This window comes from Cervus canadensis, chromosome 2, assembly GCF_019320065.1.
Source record: "Cervus canadensis isolate Bull #8, Minnesota chromosome 2, ASM1932006v1, whole genome shotgun sequence".
In the NCBI taxonomy this organism is placed as follows: Eukaryota; Metazoa; Chordata; class Mammalia; order Artiodactyla; family Cervidae; genus Cervus; species Cervus canadensis.
This window is the reverse complement of record NC_057387.1, coordinates 22167550-22187056: the sequence shown is the minus strand read 5'-3', so window position 1 is coordinate 22187056 and position 19507 is coordinate 22167550. Positions and strand designations below refer to the sequence as shown.

Genomic DNA, 19507 nt, shown 5'->3' with positions numbered 1-19507 from the left:
ATATCTGCAAGGGTTGAATGTGGATATAAGTTTAAAATATGAAAAAGAGATGTTTAAACATTAGAAACATTTATTTGAATCAGAATCTATAAGTTCATAACAGATGAACTTTGAAAAATGTGGAATTAGAACAGGATATGTGTTTGGACCCCAATAAACAGTGAACTCTGGGAGTTGGTGATGGACAGGGAGGCCTGGCGTGGTGCGGTTCACGGGGTCACAAAGAGTCGGACACGACTGAGCGACTGAACTGAACTGAAACAGTGAACTTGCACAGTCTTCCTGTCATACGATATGTCCGCCACTGTTTGAGATGGTCACACTGAGCCCAATTCCTTACATAGTTCATCTTTTATCAAGGGCCTTAGTAGAAGAGCAGTGTAAATAAATCAGAATATGTTTCTTAATATTTTAAAGAAGAATTAACATTCTAGGATAAAAATAGTAAAGAAAAAAAAAAAAGGAAGATATTCACTCATATTTTCTACCATCCTAAACCTCCAGCCTCTTCACTCCTCCAGATTCTGTGGTATTCTGTATAGTCTGTAACTGTAGACATTTTTACTACAGTGTAATGTTAGTCCTAGTCCTTTCTTGCTGACCTATTTTATATCATCTTTGGGGAGTCTAAGTAGTTATATGAAGCTATGGTGTTGGAGGAGGGGAGCACAAATGAAACCGTTTTCCCTTAGACACCCCTAATACTCCCTCCTGAAGGTTAGAGTTTGAGAGAGGAAGGCTTGAGGAGGGGAAAGTTAGAAGGAAATTGGAAGGGGTCTAAGGAGCAGTTGATGTTTACTCAGGATGAGGGGAGCAAAATTAAAGCCCTGAACACCCTCTTCAGTTTCCTACTTTGCAGTCTTCGTCATGTTTCCTTACATATTCATATCCATCCTTCGAGGCCTAAATTCAGTGTTCTTGGTTTTCTGTAGATTTCCTAGACCCCCTCTCCCCATCAGAACAAAATTAATTACTACCTCATTCATGTTCTGAAATCGCTGTTATAAATCTCATTGTTCTAATAAGTCTCTCTTCAAATCCTGTCTGCCACCCCTAGTAGACAGCTCTGAGCACCTTGATTTCAGGGCATTTCTTTTTCATATTGATATTTTTGGTGCTTGTTATACAAGTAACTTCTCAGTAAATGTTTATGAAAAGGAATGACAAACTCTAAAAATAGCAACCAAGGCCCAGTTTTTTGCTCTAAATACTGGTATGGCTGATTGCTTTTCCTTCTCCTGAATTTTCCGTTATGGTAAGAAAGCCATATAAGAAGAAGTTTGAAAGACAGAAAATGCCTCTGGGAGAAGGTCTTTGTCCCTCAGCTTAGAGATGTTAAGGAAGGGTGGTGATGCATGACGAAGTAAGGGGACCAGACTGTGTGGCTAAGTGTATGTGATAGCCTTGGGGAGGAAGCCTGAAAAAATAACCACCTCTGTGGGAGTTTGGACACTCTTATGGGAAGAAATGGGCTCAGATGGTAAATAATCTGCCTACAGTGTGGGAGACCCTGGTTCGATACCTGGGTCAGGAATATCCCCTGGAGAATGAACCGGCAAACCACGTCTGTATTCTTGCCTAGACAATTCCTTGGACAGAGGAGCCTGGCAGGCTACAGTCCATAGGGTCACAAAGAGCAACTAACACTTTCACTTTTCATGGGAAGAAATAGCCCTAGGTTATTGTCTTAATAGAAGAAGAAAGCAGTGAGGTCTAGACAGACAACAGATATAGTTGGGGTGGTTTTGGTTTGGGATATTAATATTTCATACTGTTCAAAGACTTGTTGGAAATTTACTTTGTAATGGCAAAGTTATATGATTACCACCTTGCCATTGCTCGTGAATAATATGGTCCATTAACACAGTTTACTACTTTCCTCAGTCCATAAATTAAACAGACCAAAATACAAGGCAATAACACCAAATATATATGCAGTTTGCAAAGGACGGTCTATGGCTGCCTTATAGAGAATATTTCTCTGCAGACTCTGCCATGGTGTTACCCTTTGCTAAGGAAGAATCCAAGTTTGTACCCCTCTGCACAATGTTTCGAGAGACTAGACTAGTGGACCAGTGGCTCACATCTTGGAATAGCCACTTTTAAGGAACACAAAATTGAGTGTTGTGGATATTCCTGATATAATTGAGACTGGCACACTTAGAAAACTACTGGAAGAAATCACCAGAGCACAGTCTGACAGCATCAGAGTATCAGCATGTAGCAGATGTCTGTGACTACCTAGAGGGTTGGGACGGGGTGGGAAGGAGGTTCAGGAAGGAGGGGACATGTGTACACCTATGGCTGATTCATGTTGAAATATGTCAGAACCAACACAATATTGTAAGGCAATGCAGTTCAGTTCAGTTCAGTCACTCAGTCGTGTCTGACTCTTTGCAACCCTATGGACAATAGCACACCAGGCCTCCCTGTCCATTAACTAACTCCCAGAGTTTACCCAGACTCATGTCCATTGAGCTGGTGATGCCATCCAACCATCTCATCCTCTGCCGTCCTCTTCTCCTTCTGCCTTCAATCTTTCCCAGCATCAGAGTCTTTTCAAATGAGTCAGTTCTTCACATCAGGTGGCCAAAGTATTGGAGTTTCAACTTCAGCATCAGTCCTTCCAATGAACACCCAGGACTCATCTCCTTTAGGATGGACTGGTTGCATCTCCATGCAGTCCAAGGGACTCTCAAGGGTCTTCTCCAACACCACAGTTCAAAAGCATCAATTCTTCGGCACTCAGCTTTCTTTAGAGTCCAACTGTCACATCCATATATGACTACTGGAAAAACCATAGCGTTGGCTAGATGGACCTTTGTTGGCAAAGTAATGTCTCTGCTTTTTAATATACTGTCTAGGTTGGTCTTAACTTTCCTTCCAAGGAGTGAGCGTCTTTTAATTTCATGGCTGCAGTCACCATCTGCAGTGATTTTGGAGCCCCCCAAAATAAAGTCAGCCACTGTTTCCACTATCCTCCAATTAAAAATAATTTAATTATTAAAAAAGAGGGAGGGAACATGTGTATACCTATGGCTGATTCATATTGATGTATGGCAGAAACCAACACAACATTGTAAAGCAATTATCCTCCAATTAAAAATAAATGAATCTTTAAAAAAAATAACAAATAAATAGATTTTTTTTTAAAAAAAAAAGAATGTTGTAGATGGCTCTGAGTGGACCAGTTATGTCCTGATCATCTTCAACCTAATCACTCTGGAAAACTGTAGGAAAGGCTGTTCCTATGGGATATTGAATGTTAATGTATTGCTTGAGTCCAGTATTTTCATAACTACTTACCAGCAAGTCAAGGAGATAATAATACATCATGCAGAAATTAAGTGGGGGAGCAGCTGGTAGGTGGGTTGTACTTGGAAAATGTTTGGTTCTTCATATTGAGCAGGAAGGTATCTTGGCAAAAATTAGTAAGTGTGCTTTTAGTGAAACTGGTATCAGTTCAGTTCAGTCACTCAGTCATGTCCGACTCTTTGCGACCTCATGGACTGCAGCATGCTAAGCCTCCCTGTCCATCACCAACTCCTGGAGTTTACCCAAACTCATGTCCACTGAGCTGGTGATGCCATCCAACCATCTCATCCTCTGTCGTCCTCTTCTCCTCCTGCCTTCAATCTTTCCCAGCATCAGAGTCTTTTCAAATGAATCAGCTCTTTGCATCAGATGGCCAAAGTATTGGAGCTTCAGCATCAGTCCTTCCAATGAATATTGAGGACTGATTTCCTTTAGGATGGGCTGGTTTGATCTCCTTGTAGTCCAAGGGACTCTCAAGAGTCATCTCCAACACCACAGTTAGAAAGCATCAATTCTTTGGCACTCAGCTTTCTAAATAGTCCATCTATACTATCTATACTATCCTCTCACATCCATACATGACTACTGGAAAAAGCATAGCCTTGACTAGATGGACCTTTGTTGGCAAAGTAATATCTTTGCTTTTTAATATGCTGTCTGGGTTGGCCATAACTTTCCTTCTAAGGAGTAAGTGTCTTTTAATTTCATGGCTGCAGTCACCATCTGCAGTGATTTTGGAGCCCCCAAAAATAAAGTCTGCCACTGTTTCCACTGTTTCCCCATCTATTTGCCATGAAGTGATGGGACCAGATGCCATGATCTTAAGTTTTCTGAAATTGGTATCTCTGATTAACAAATTGGCAAGGTAGTGGGCAAGAAGATAAGGCTCACTGAGGGAAAGTTTGGTTCATTTAGACATGAAAAGCATATAAGGTAAAACATTCAGGTAACATGTAAGATAAAAATATCTTTGGAGAAAGATTGTATATGTACATCTATGCAGGAGAGCTTTACGTGCCCTCATGAAACACATGCTTGCTGACCATGAGTCATTCATGGACTGATGTTTAAAAAAAAAAAAAGAAACTAGAAATATTTGAATTTGAGAAACTAGGACAAGGGCATACAATTCTTTTCTGGACTTAAGTAATATAGAGAAAAATTTATCAACATATGTTACTGCTTTGTGGGTGGGTGGCAGGGCCTGGCTTGGAGTTTGTCTCTACTATACCCCAATTCTCTTTGCACTTTGGTTTATCAGCTATTTTCACAAATTGCAATCCCCTCGAGACATACCTCGTGTTTCTTAACCCTGTGCCCCTTCTCTGGGGGAGCATCAGATTCCTTCTCAAGCTTTTGAGCAGCTGAGTGAGCCCCACTCTGTGGCCATATGAGAGGAAACTTGAGCTGTTAATAGAGTTAAAGTGATTTTTAAAAAAATCTCCAGAGACTACAGAAAGCCCATTAACTCAGTACTCATCCAGAGTGACCTCTCTACCCTTCTGGTTATTGCTTCATAGAAGACAGGCAGTCGGCTCAGGGGTGAGTGTGGGATGGGGGAGAAGGTGAAGAAGCTTGTGGCATCCATATGCATCACCTTGTTGTCACTTGCTCCTGATCTATAATGTGGAAATCTTCAGAGCAAGAAGAATTGAATGAGATCATGTCTGGAAAGTTTCCCCATCCTTAGAAAGTATTAAAATGAGTTTTAATGCTACTAGTGTCTATTAGAATAGAATTGTGTAATTACTGAAGGAACCTTAGAAGTTCATGCATTTCTTTTACAAATATTTAGGGAAGCTGAAGCCCAGAGGTAAAACTGACCTGTAATCCCCTTAGTAGCTTGTTGTTCTGTTGCTAAGTCGTGTCCCAACTCTTTGTAACACAATTTAGCAATGGAACACAACAGCAAAAAGCTACATAGGTAACTCAAGACAGTGTCTTAAAGGAGAAGTGAAAGTTTTGTCTGCATTTGATCTATACCAGGGTGTCAGCCTCAGAGATCTATAAAGAGCCAGGCCAGTATCTTAAATGAGCACATGAGCTGGGATTATAAGAACAAGGAGTGACAGGGACTGTGGCAAACCAGAGAACATGTCTCTTCTGTTTAAAGGCGGCAGGTTATCCCTCTATGTGGGAAGGCAGGCCCAGTATTGCCAGACCCATTCATTTTACAAGAGAAGTTAGGAATGGCTCAACCTTGTGTTGACCAAATGAAGCATGTTGGATGGGCTGAATTTGGCCTGAGGAAGGACCTTGCTCCTGATGGCAGAAGCGGTTACCCAGGTCTGTGGGCTGAACATAAAGGAATCCATTCATGCATGAGTAGCAGCAACTAAGTATTTTTTTCCTCCACAAATTTTTCAAGACATTATTCTGGCTGATAGTTTCAAAATCCTTCCCCTACTTTTTCTCAACGGAGGGAAATCCACAAGTAGTAGTTCATCTCTTTCATTTTTCACTCTCAGGGAAAATTTTTAATGAGAAGTGGAGAAGGGAAAGGGGGCAGAGGGCCTGGAAGAACTACAAGCTGGTGACCTGCTTTTGAATAATAAAGAATTGCCAGGTGGTGTGTGTAACCTGGTGTGTTCTGCCTGGTACTTTTATGTCCATCTGGAACTTAGCAAAGTGAAGATTTATGCCAAGATCCAGCCCTGAGGCAGAGAAGGAAGAACACCAACAGTTTCTAAATAAATGCCAGGCTCTCTTCCGCCTCCCTGTGAATGTCTCCTGATTTTTAAAAAGAGAAGCTTTCTAAATCTCTGGCTATATAATTATTTTTAGGACAACTAACTGGGAGTACCCGAGGGTCTAAGGAGTAAGCTAAATGTTGAAAGCATCTCTTTGTAGGATTATTGCAACTGCCTCTCTGTTTCTTGCCTTTCCCACCCAGTCTGTTGTCAAAACAGTAGCCAGCCCTTTTAAAACATCCATCACTCAGTTCATCTCTTTTTTTGACACACCAGACTCCAGTGGCTGAATTCCTCTCAGGGTCCAGAAAGGCGTTAAATAATCTGTCCCCTGCCCAGCCTTCCTATTACTTCCCTGACCTCACCTCCTGCTACTCACTCAGCCCAGCCACACTGGCCTCCTTGTTGTTCCAGAAATGCTCAGTCGTGCTTCCTCTGAAGAGTCTTTGCACTTGATGTTCTCTGCTTGGAAGACTCTTTGCCCAAATACCCACATCATTGCTTCTCAGAGACACTTAGCCTACCAAAAATTGCAACCCCCTTCTCTTCCCCATCCCTCCAGCATTTCCTACTTCTACTCCCAACCTTTTTATAGTACCTGTCCCCAATTTTTTATAGTACCTGTCCCCAATTGTTACTATACATTTTGCTTTTTTGTTTCCTTTTATATAAGTTCCATGAGTGCAGGTGTTTTGGTCTGTTTTGTTCACTGCTACATTCGTAGAGCTTAAAACCAGTGCCTAAAATCATAGTAAGTGCTTGACAAGCATTTGTTGAATACATCTTGAGTTTTCTTTTCCTTCTCTTCTAGGGATACTGGTCTTCACTGTGCTGGACAGATATAGATCTTGCGACTGCATCATGGTGTTTTTAACATTTTAACATTTCCATTAACATTTCCATTAGTAGACTTTTGTTTGTTTTAACATTTTTTTAGTAGACTTTTTTTTTTAACATTTCATTTTTTTTTTTTTTTAACATTTCCATTAGTAGACTTTTGTTTGTTTCTCAAGTTTTCTGGATCAGTTCTACTTCCTAAGCATATCGATTTTTTTTGCTTCTCTGCATTTCTACTCTCGTTTCCTTTAGTTAAAACTATCACAGCTTGTTGTTTTCTCCATCTACTTTTGTTCCTTCTACACAATGTCATTCAGCAGTCAGAATCATCTGAATCTGATCATTTACCATTCATTTCCTCATTTAAACTCCTTCAGTGGCTTTGCATTGCCCTGCACATAAGTCTCACATGCTTACCCCATCCCTCGAGGCCCTGCATGGTCTGGGTGCAGCCCTGGCTTTCTCTGTTCCTCTAACAGGCCAAGTTCCTCCCTGACTCAGGGTCCTTGCTTTTCCCTCATGATGGAATACACTTCTGTTTCCATTTTTCATCTGGCTGACATTCTCTTCATCTCAGTTTAGATGTTCTTTTCTCTGAATTTCTCTGAATCTCTCTACTAGTTAAGTTACTCTGCGTATTCCTTCATAGCACTTGCCACACTAGTAATTCAATGCCTGTGGGATTGTTTGTCCAGCGGCTGTCTCTACACCTACTCAGTAAGGTGGGGCATGTCTTTGTGTTTCCAGCACTTAACCCTGACCCTGATACATAGTACTAGAACAGCTTAATGATTGCTTGTGGAGAAATAAATAAAACCAGATGTCTTTACACTGAGGAATTGAACACTGTGTGGGGTGTTACTTCATTAATGGATGATGTGCTTCTCTTCACAGAGATTATTTTGCAGAAGATGATGGGGAGATGGTACCCAGAACAAGTCCTGCAGCAGGTAAGGAGGTCATGGATCTTTCTTTGCTATACTCTTGGTCTCCTGCTGATCATAAATCTCTTAAATTTTAGATCCCATCTCTTAAATTTTAGATCCCATTTAAATCTATAGTCTTGGCTATATCTTCAGACTTTTTTTGAATTTCAAAATTTGCACATACCACTGTAGAACATAATACCCCACCTGCGCAGCACAGTGCAATAACTCATAACTGAAATACTTCAGTATTTCAGTAATGTGAACTCTTCATACTGCTAGCAATTCTGTAATTGCAAGTTAAAGTCACGTGTAAAATGATAGACTCTTCCACTAGAATGAAATCTCGAATATACCATTAAAATGGGTATAATAATGGTGTCAACCTCATAAGTGAGATTAGAAAAGCTCTTCGAGGACTTCCTTGGTGGTGCAATGGTTAAGAATCCTCCCTGCAAAATATTGTATGACATCCCTTATATGTGGAATCTGAAAAAGAAATGATACAAGTGAATTTACTTTCAAAACTGAAAGAGATTCACAGATTTAGAGAAGAAGCTTACAGTTGCTGGAGGGGAAAGAATGGGGGGAAGGGATAGTTAGGGAATTTGGAATGGACAGGTACACCCTGCTGTGTTTAAAATGGATAACCAACAAGGACCTACTGTATAGCACGGGGAACTCTGCTCAATATTATGTGGCAGCTTGGATCGGAGGGAAGTTTGGGGGAGAATGGATATACATGTATATGTATGGCTGAATCCTTTTGCTGTTCACCTTAAACTATCACAACACTGTTAATTGGCTATATCCCAATACAGAATAAAAAGTTTAAATTAAAAAAAAATTATTTTAAATCCTCTTTGCAATGTAAGGGACATGGGTTTGACCCCTGATTGGGGAACTAAGATCTTATGTACCTCAGAGCAACTAAGCCCAGGCGAGTCCGAGTCTGTGCCCCACAATGAGAGATCCCACATGACACAAGGAAGAATCTGCATGCCGCAACTAAGACCCAACTTGCAGTCAAATAAATAAATAAACATTAAAAAACGAAAAGCTCTTAGTACAGAGCTTGTCAAGGAATAAACACCTGTAAATATTATTATTAATGTGTACAAAATAATATATTATTCCTGTATTAAAATTAGCTAGAGGTCTACCTAAATTACAAAACCAAAGTGAAAATAATTCTCTTTTGGGGGCTATTTTTCACAAAAACTTTCAGTCACTTAGCGTTTTACCTACTTTGCTAAGTGATTTGCCTTTTCGTATCAGCCTTGAAGCACAGATGGTTCATATGCACAATGCAGAAAAAAACTTCTTTATTTGAATGTGTTAAGGACTTGGAGTCATTTAAAATTAGCATTTGTAATTGTGTATGTAAAATCCATAAATTCTAAAGGTTTACCATACTCATTTTGAGCATGAAGATCCTCCGTTTTGAGGTAAAAATTGAAAGACTAGGGCAAAAGTGGAAGGGTAAAGAAGAAATTGCCTATTATATGCAAGGTATTCAGTTGGCTACTTTTATTGTTTCATTTAATCCATATGAAAGCTCTGTGAGGTAAACATTATTATTCCTGTTTTTACAGAGGCAATGGCACTCAGCAAAATTAAAAGATTTGCCTAAATTCCCATAATTAGCAGGTGGATTAGTCAGGATTCATAGCCAATCTTTTTTTTTTAAACATTTTTGTTGTGTCCAGATCTAGTCTTTGAAGTCTCTTCTCTATCATATTCTATGAATCTAACTGTAATAATACATTGCTCTGTTTTATAAAATTTTCTTTCATTTAATCGCCTTATTTAATTTCATGTAAATGTGTAAGAAATAATTTTTTCTAATTTATTTTAATTAAACATTTGTATTTACTTAGAAATGTCAAGTTTTCAACAAAACAGGTGCGCCATTATTATTATTACTATTATTATTAATTTGCAATCACAGTGTGATAAACAATTAACATTATAACAATTACTTTGTACAAACTGACTCAAACACGATTTAAGGTGGGAAAAAAACCCAACTCTTATCTGTAACTAAGCTGTGCTATGTACCAATAAAACCTGCTTTATTTTTTTTTTCTCATTTATTTTTATTAGTTGGAGGCTAATTACTTTACAATATTGTATTGGTTTTTGCCATACATTGACATGAATCAGCCATGGATCCTCACATGCTGCCTCATTCCCCCATCTCCTCCTCACGCATTCTCTCCCCCGCTCCCACACTAACCTCTCCCACCCAATTCCTCTCAGGGAGTCTGTCCCAGCTCCTGCACCAGATCACCCTGAGCCACTTGATGTCTCAGCAGTCCACTTGGGTTGCGGGGTGGTCTGTTCACCACTTTTGATAGTATAACTGCTTTTCAATGCTGTCTTTCTCTCAGATCATGCCGGCACCCCTCGCCTTCTTCCCACCAGAGTCCAAAAGTCTGTTTCTGTGCATCTGTGGTCTCTTTTTCTGTTTTGCATTGAGTGGGTTATCGTTACCATCTTGTTTAAATTCCACTATATATGCATTAGTTACTTGTATTTGGTTCTTTACTCTTCTGGCACTTATCTTTCACTCTGGAGCTACATGCAGGAGCTCTACAGTGTCCCATCTCATTAGAACTGATTCAAATGAATTCTTTTTAATGGCTGAGTAATATTCCATGGTGTATATGTACCACAGCTTCCTTATCCATTCTTCTGCTGATGGGCATCTAGGTTGCTTCCATGTCCTGGCTATTATAAACAGTGCTGCGATGAACATTGGGGTGCACGTGTCTCTTTCAGATCTGGTTTCCTCAGTGTGTATGCCCAGAAGTGGGATTGCTGGGTCATATTGCAGTTCTATTTTCCAGTCTTTTAAGGAAATCTCCACACTGTTCTTCATAGTGGGCCTGACTAGTCTTGCATTCCCACCAAACAGTGTAAGAGCCGCGCGTTCTCTTTCTCCACACCCTTCCAGCATTTATTGCTTGTTAGACTTTTGGATATCCAGCCATCTGACTGGCGTGTAATGGTACCTCGTTGTGGTTTTGATTTGCGTTTCTCTGATAATGAGTGATGTTGAGCATCTTTTCATGTGTTTGTTAGCCATCTGTATGTCTTCTTTGGAGAAATGTCTGTGTAGTTCTTTGGCCCATTTTTTTAGTGTGTCGCTTATTTTTCTGGAGTTGAGCTGCAGGAGTTGCTTGTATATTTTTGAGATTAATTCTTTGTCTGTTGCTTCATTTGCTATTATTTTCTCCCAATCTGAGGGCTGTCTTTTCACCTTGCTTGTAGTTTCCTTTGTTGTGCAAAAGCTTTTAAGTTTAATTAGGTCCCATTTGTTTATTTTTGCTTTTATTTCCAGTATTCTGGGAGGTGGGTCATAGAGGATCCTGCTGTAATTTATGTCAGAGAGTGTAAAACCTGCTTTAAATTCCTGTGCTTATTTAAACCCTACTACTCTACCAGGCAAGGTTACTGGCTATTGAAAGATACCATTAAGCACAGGGCCACCTAAACACACACTTGATAATATATTATTTTTACAGAAATGAAAAGATACTGTACAGTGTCCAGTTTAAAAAGAAACCATATAGCCTTATATTTCCTTTTCTAAAAAATCAATGATGTAATGAGTAGTTTTGAGTAGTTAGATACTTCTAAACCAGAAAATAAAACTGCACTGGAACCACCCTATTTATCATCATTATTTTCTTCTTCATCTTTCTCTTCATTGTCATCTTCTTGATACTTTTTGTCTTCTTTTGACTTCTTTTTTAAAAACAGGGAATTCTCTTTTCTTAAAAAATTCTGAGAAGTTGATTGAAGTATCTGGGGACATTTTCTTGCATTCCTTCTAGCAAGTTTGCAGAAAGAGAAAGCAGGAAGAATGGAGGGAGGCATTTACTCTCCCATCCCAGAGGTTGCCTTTTCTTTCTACTGATGGTTTCCTTTGGTGAACAGAAGCTTTTTAGTTTAATGTAGTCCTACTTGGTTTTTTTGTTTTGTTTTGTTTTTGGTGCCCATGCATACATGGTCCATTAATTTTCAACAAAAGAGACAAGAGTGTACAAGGGATGAAGGAAGGAAAGAGAAAAGGGAAAGGGGGAAAAGAAAGGAAAGAAAAAGAGCCTGTGGTGGCATTGTTGCTTCTTGGCCCCTTCAGCTGGCCTTTGTCCGTGAGTCTGTGTGTAGGCGGCTTTCTCTCGGTGGGCCTAGAGTCACCCAGAGCCCATTTCACTGTCACTTGATGTCTGTGGAACTCAGTGGGTTGTCGTGTCTGCCATTCTTTCTGGTTAAAAAAAAAAGTTCAGTAATAAAGGCTCACTGCTTCTTACTGTCAGTCAAGAAAAGATGTGTTTTTCTATGTCTTCGATCTGAGTCTACCACCCCAAGCCTGCCTTAGTCGGAGGTCATCTGTGTACTATGCTTGAAGGAAGCCCCGGTTTCTTATTCTCCACAGTGTTACTTCTCCAAGGCAGGCATAGGGTTGGTAGCAGCTTAGCCTCCATGAACTTCTCCCAGGGGAGTGCCTACACTGGTTAATGGAAAGATTGTGTCTCTGTCCCTTTGCCTGTTTTTCCCTCTCAGGCCTGTTACAGTCCCCTTTGCTGCTAAAATAGCATGGTGTTAGCATGCCATTAGAAAGGTTGAACGGAAGGGACGTGATATTGGTTCTGCCACTTTTTAGCAGTATGTGTGCATTCTTGAGTGCTAAGTTGCTTCAGTCATGTCTGACTCTGTGCAACTCTATGGACTGTAGCCTGCCAGGGTCCAATGTCCATGGGATTCTCCAGGCAAGAATACTAGAGTGGGTTGCCATGCCCTCCTCCAGGGGATCTTTCCTACCCAGGGATCGAACCTGCATCTCTTATGTCTCCTGCATTGGCAGGCAGGTTCTTTACCACTATCGCCACCCTGGGAAGCCCTTTTAGAAGTGTGGTATTGGGAAAAATTTCTGAACCTTTGTTTACTTATTAGTAAAATGGATGTAATAATCACATCAGTCTATTTCAGTCTGTTTCACTGGTTGCAATTACTTTTTATTTATTTATTTTTGCTTGTGAGGTGTGTGGGATCTTAGTTCCCAGACCAGGGATCAAACCTGGGCCCCTTGCAGAGAAAGCAGAGTCCTAACCACTGGACCACCAGGGAATTCTCAGCACTAATTTATAAATGAAATAATTCATATGAAACTATTTTGTAACACCTGTTACAGTGTCGGTTGTTACATTTGTTATTATTCCTATATTGTAACCTGAAGGATTCTCTGTAAAGAGATTTGTAGAAATAGTTCTTAGCTAGTAGCTTGATTTTTTTTTTTTTCCAAATAAAGCTATTTCAGTTATGTTTGGTTTCATGTGACACACCACTCTAAAACTTAGTGGCTTCAAACAGGGGTCAGCAAACTGCCACCCATGGGTCCAGTTGCCAGTATTTGTAAATAAAGCTCACAACACAGTCATGCTCATTCTCTGTCATATCCTCTGCATCTGCTTTGAGCTACCAGGGCAGAGTTGAGTAGTTGTGACAGAGATGATGCCCATGAGCCTAAAGTATTTACTATCTGGCCCTGTAAGAAAAGGTTTGCCCACTCATGGCTTAAAACAACAGTGATATATTATTTCTCACAATCCTGGATGTTGGGAAACTGGGCATTTCTTCTGTTGGTCTCACTTGAATCACTCAAACAGCTGCCATCGTCTGACAGCTTGACTGGGACTGAAGGCCTGAGACACCTTTTCTCAAGTGTCTGGCAGTGGTGATTGGCATCCTCATTCCCCCAGGACTTGGCCTTTATCCCCCAGGAAGGTAATCTGGGATTCTTCCCAGCATTGTGCTCGTGGGGTTCTAAGAAGGCAAGAACAGAAATGCAAGGCCTCTCAAGGCCCAATCTGTGGCATTCATCCCAAAGTGGCATTTTCATCACCATCTCTAGGTCACAGCAAGTCACTCAGCCAACCCAGATTCAAGTGCTAGGGAAGTAGACTCCGCTTTCTGATGGCAGGAGCAGGACCATCACATTACTAAGGTACATGGACATAAACTAGTGGGCTGCGCTAGGGACCACTGTTAATAAGATCTACCATAGGCTACTCCACGTGCACTGCTTCTGTGTGGCCTAGAATTGGTTCATGTTTTGCAGAAACCAAATTCTGCTGGAACATGAAGGTTGGAACGATCATAATGCCACTATCAGATAAAATCTTCTGTTGTTCTGTTTCACTGGCAGCTTTTCTTAGTGACACCAAAGATCGAGGCCCTCCTGTGCAGTCACAGACCTGGAGAAGTGGTGACAAGGTCCCCTTTGGGCATTCCTTGAGAGCATTTGAAAGACCTCTTCAGGTGCAAACCCAGGCTCTTCGAGACTTTGAGAAGGTAAGTCACATGGGTGGATAATCATTATTCCAGTTAGAAGGCATATGGGGATAGTGATATCTTATAATAATATGACCAATAGTTTAGCTTGGATTATGAGTATTCTTTCCTCTTCGTGGATCACAGCTTTGTCATTGGCAAAAGGGCTTGCATAACTCAAAGAAGCTAAAAACCATGCCATACAGGCCCACCTAAGACAGAAGGGTCATAGTGAAGAGGTCTGACAAAATGTGATGCACTGGAGGAGGGAATGGCAAGCCACTCCTGTATTCTTGTTTTTAGAACCCCACGGACAGTATGAAAAGGCAAAAAGATATAACACTGGAAGTTGAGTCCCCTAGATCAGAGGGTGTCCAATATACTACTGGGAAAGAGTGGAGGGCAGTTATTAATAGCTTCAGAAAGAAGGAAGTGGCTGGGCCAAAGCAGAAAAGACGCCCAGTTGTGGATGTGTCTGGTGGTGAAAGTAAAGTCTGATGCTATAAAGAACATTGTAACCTGGATTACATAGGAACCTGGAATGAGGTCCATGAATCAAGGTAAATTGGATGTGTTTAAGCAGGAGATGGCAAGAGGGAACATCAACATCTTAGGAATCAGTGAACTAAAATGGACGGGAATGGGTGAATTTAATTCAGGTGACCATTTTATTTGTTACTGTGGGCAAGAATCTCTTAGAAGAAATGGAATAGCCCTCATAATCAACAAAGGAGTCTGAAATGCAGTACTTGGGTGCAATCTCAAAAATGACAGAATGATCTCGGTTTGTTTCCAAGGCAAACAATTCAAGATCACGGTAATCCAAGTCTATGTCCATCCACTAATACTGAAGTCGAACAGTTCTATGAAGACCAACAAGACCCTATGGAACTAACACCAAAAAAAATAAATGTCCTTTTCATTATAGGGAATTGGAATGCAAAAGTAGGACATCAAGTGACACCTGGAGTAACTGGCAAGTTTAGCTTTCGAGTACAAAATGAAGGAGGGCAAAGGATAACAGAGTTTTGCCAAGAGAACACACTGGTCATAACAAATACCCACTTCCAACAACAAAAGAGACAACTCTATACATGGACATCACCAGATAGTCATTAGTGAAATCAGATCGATTATGTTCTTTGCAGTTGAAGATGGTGATGCTCTAAACAGTCAGCAAAAATAAGACTAGGAGCTGACTGTGGCTCAGATCATGAGCTCCTTATTGCAAAATTCAGGCTTAAATTGAAGAAACTAGGGAAACCACTAGGCCATCAGGTATGACCTAAATCAAATCCCTTATGATTATACAGTGGAGGTAACAAATAGATTTAAGGGATTAGATCTGACAGGGTGCCGGAAGAACTACATATGGAGGTTTGTAACATTGTACAGGAGGCAGTGATCAAAACCATCTCAAACCAGGCCACCGGCCAGTGCCGCCACTCCTGCTCCATCGCCCCGGGCCCTGGCGGCTCCACCCTCTGACTGAGCTTTGCATGTTCCACTAATCCAGGGAGGTCGCGGGTGGAGGCACCCGGCTTCGGCTGCCTCCTAGGGCAGAACACTAACCTGACCACGGCGGGCCTGCCACGCTTGCCCCAATAAAAGCAATTCCAACCTAAAAAAAAAAAAAAAGCAATGCAAGAAGGCAAAGTGGTTGTCTGAGGAGGCCTTACAAATAGCTGAGGAAAGAAGAGAAGCAAAAGGCAAAGGAGAAAAGCAAAGATATACCCAACTGAATGCAGAGTTCCAGAGAATAGCAAGGAGAGATAAGAAAGCCTTCTAAAATGAACAATTAAAGAAACAAAGGAAAACAATAGAGTGGGAAAGACTATAAATCTCTTCAAGAAAACTGGAGATATCAAGGGAATATTTCATGCAAGGATGAACATAGTAAAGGACAGAAACAGTAAGAACCTAACAGAATCAGAAGAGATTAAGAAGAGGTGGCAAGAATACACAGACAAACTGTACCAGAAAGGTCTTAATGACTCAGATAACCATGATGGTGTGGTCACTCACTTAGAGCTGGACATCCTACAGTGTGAAGTCAAGTGGGCCTTAGGAAGCATTACTGTGAACAAAGCTAGTGGAGGTGACAGAATTCCAGCTGAGCTATTTAAAATCCTAAGAGTTGATGCTGTGTAAGTGCTGCACCCAATTATGTTAGCAAATTTGGAAAACTCAGCAGTGGCCACAGAACTGGAAAAGATCAGTTTTCTTTCCAGTCCCAAAGAAGGACAATGTCAAAGACTATTCAGACTACTGTACAACTTCACTAATTCACATGCTAGCAAGGTTATACTCAAAGTCCTTCAAACTCGGCTTCAACAGTATATGAACCAAGAACTTCCAGATGTACAAGCTGGGCTTAGAAAAGGCAGAGGAACCAGAGATCAAATTGCCAACATTCCTTGGATCATAGGGAAAGCAACAGAATTCCAGAAAAACATCTACTTCTGCTTCGTTGACTAGCTAAAGACTTTGACTTTTGTGTTGAACACAACTAAACTGTGGAAAGTTCTTAAAGAGATGGGAATACCAGAACACCTTACTTACCATGGACTGGTTCAAAATTGGGAGAGGAGTACGTCAATGCTGTATATTGTCATTCTGCTTTTTCAATTTATATGCAGAGTATATACATCATGAGAAATGCTGGACTGGATGAATCACAAGCTGGAATCAAGATTGCTGGGAGAAATATCAACAACCTCAGATATGCAGATGATACCACTTTAATGGCAGAAAGTGAAGAGGAACTAATGAGCCTATTGATGAGGGTGAAAGAGGATACTGAAAAAGCTGGCTTGAAACTCAACATTTAAAAAACTAAGATCATAGCATCTGGTCCCATCATTTCATGACAATTAGATGAGGAAAAAGTGGAAGCAGTGACAGATTTTATTTTCTTGGGCTCCAGAATCACTGTGGATGGTGACTGCAGCCATGAAATTCAAAGACGCTTGCTCCTTGGAAGAAAATCTATGACCAACCTAGACAGCATATTAAAAAAGCAGAGACATCACTTTGCCAACAAAGGTGCATGTAGTCAAAACTATGGTTTTTCCAGTAGTCATGTACGGATGTGAATGTTGGAACATAAAGAAGTCTGAGCCCTGAAGAATTGTTGCATTTGAATTGTGGTGCTGGAGAAGACTCTTGAGAGTCCCTTGGACTGCAAGGATATCAAACCAGTCAATCTTAAAGGAAACCAACCCTGAATATTGGAAGGACTGATGCTGAAACTGAAGCTCCAATATTTTGGTTACTGATTCGAAGAGCTGACTCATTGGAAAAGACCCTGATGCTGAGAAGGATTGAAGGCAGAAAGAGAAGGGGGCAGAGGATGAGATGGTTATATAGCATCATCGATTCAATGGTCAGGAATTTGAGCAAATTCCAGGAGATAGTGGACAGAGGATCCTGGAATGCTGCAGTCCATGGAAGGGCAAAGAATTGGACATGACTTAGCGACTGAACAACAATGGCATGAGTATTCTTATCATAACGATGTCTCTTTTAAGAGCATTTATCCCAATAAGCTTATGCACTGTTGGCTATGTCCTGAGCACTGTGTTTCATGAGCTACACCTGTACCACTGATTCTGTTGTATCATTTTTATCCCTGGATTACTTCTCAGATAAATTTAGGGAGTTTAAATGGCATCCTGAGAATCTGTAGCTTGGCTGTACTGAGCCCAGGAGATCTAGTCAATTGGTTAGCATTACATTCTCTATTGCTGGGTTGGAGCACTCTGGGTATCTGGATACTGTTTGCACCACAAACAGTTGAGTTGGCTCAACCACAGCCATTTGCTTCTCAACAAGAATTGGCATTGTTGCTTGAAACTCCGGATTTAACTCTTGAAGTGCTCTGCATCTTGATAGGGTTATCCTTAGTGTTGTGTTAGTTGCTCAGTCGTGTCTGACACTTTGCGACCCCATGGACTGTGGCCCGCCAGGCTCCTCTGTCCATGGAATTCTCCAGGCAAGAATACTGGAGTGGGTTGCCATTCCCTTCTCCAGGGGATCTTCCTGACCTAGGGTTCAAAGCCAGGTCTCCTGCATTGCAGGCAGATTCTTTACTATCTGAGTCACCAAGGAAGCTTGGCCAAAAACAGAATTACTGACAATGTGACACACGCTGCCAGCTTCCTGTGCCCTGGCTTGATCCAAGGAAGTCTGCACAATAGAACCTATCTACTGGAATTTGCAGGTGGCTCAGTGGTAAAGAACCTGCTTGCCAATGCTGGGGACCTGAGATGCAGGTTGGATCCTTGGGTTGGGAAAATCCCCTGGAGAAGGAAATGGCAACCCACTCCAGTGTTCTTGTCTGGAGGACAAGAGGAGCTTGGAGGGCTACAGTCCATAGGTTCGAAAAGAGTAGGACAGGACTTAGCAACTGAGCACAGCACTGGAATTTGTATGACCTGGAAAGAGCACCCAGGATTTCTCACATCCCTGTGAGCTAAAAAAGGAAAAAGCTCTCTGATGCCCCCTGGGGGTTACCCAGGAATTGGGACACACATGAATATTGTGTAAAAATTGCCCCGAGATGTGTGGGTTTCTTTCATTCTCTAATGGATAACTTTTGATATAAAATAATAAACATTCCACTTCAAAAAAGGGTTACTAAAGCAGTATTGACATGAGTTTACCCCCCATTTTTCTCAATGTGTAAATGGAAATGTTTCACTAGGACCTAATGTACCAGACATTCCTGTGGATAAAGAATATGTTCCATATAATGTGTGCCTGAGAATTGAAACAGCCTACTCTTGGTTTTTTTTTTTTTTTTCTTTTTGCTCAGAGTTGTCATGGTTACTGTTTTGTTTTTTTTAAAGACAGAGTTTGCAGGAATATTAAATGGCTTTTGAGGACCAAACCTCTGAACAGCTGTGGTGCTGGTGGTAGGAGTGGGGGTGGTACCATCCAACCCCTTCCTCTTTGTTCACCTTTTGCATCAGCTGCAGTGCAGAAAGGGTGAGCAGAGCTGTGTGCGTGTGTTCTATGCGTGTTAAGTTGCTTCAGTTGTGTCTGACTCTTTGCGACCATATGGACTATAGCCCCCAGGCTCCTCTGTCCAAGGGATTCTCCAGGCAAGAATACTGGAGTGGATTGCCATGCTCTCCTCCAGGGATCTTCCCGACCCAGGGATCGAACCAGCATCTCTTACATCTCCCGCATCAGCCAGTGGGTTCTTTACCACTAGCGTCACCTGCAGCACCTCTCAAAGCTGTGTGGGTACTCGCTGAAAGGCAGTCTGCCTGCATGTGCCTTGTGGTTGAGTGGTGATTTGGCCTGTAGAAATGAAGGATGTCACTTCCATGGATAGGATGGATGGCCAGATGCTGTGAGAGAGGATAAATTAATAGGCTGAGCTGCTTGATGGGC

At 41.2% G+C, this 19507-nt stretch overlaps 1 protein-coding gene across 13 annotated transcripts in view; it reads left to right on the top strand.

Moving 5' to 3' along the window:
• The window catches only part of LOC122435175 (phosphodiesterase 4D interacting protein), a 237069-nt gene that overhangs the window by 43479 nt on the left and 174083 nt on the right, over positions 1-19507 (top strand). For all 13 annotated transcript variants that reach the window (XM_043459169.1, XM_043459370.1, XM_043459377.1 and 10 more), the window contains exons 2-3: positions 7737-7792; positions 13983-14128. In XM_043459169.1, the coding sequence (XP_043315104.1) occupies positions 7737-7792; positions 13983-14128 (202 nt within the window). The remainder of the gene's footprint in view (positions 1-7736; positions 7793-13982; positions 14129-19507) is intronic.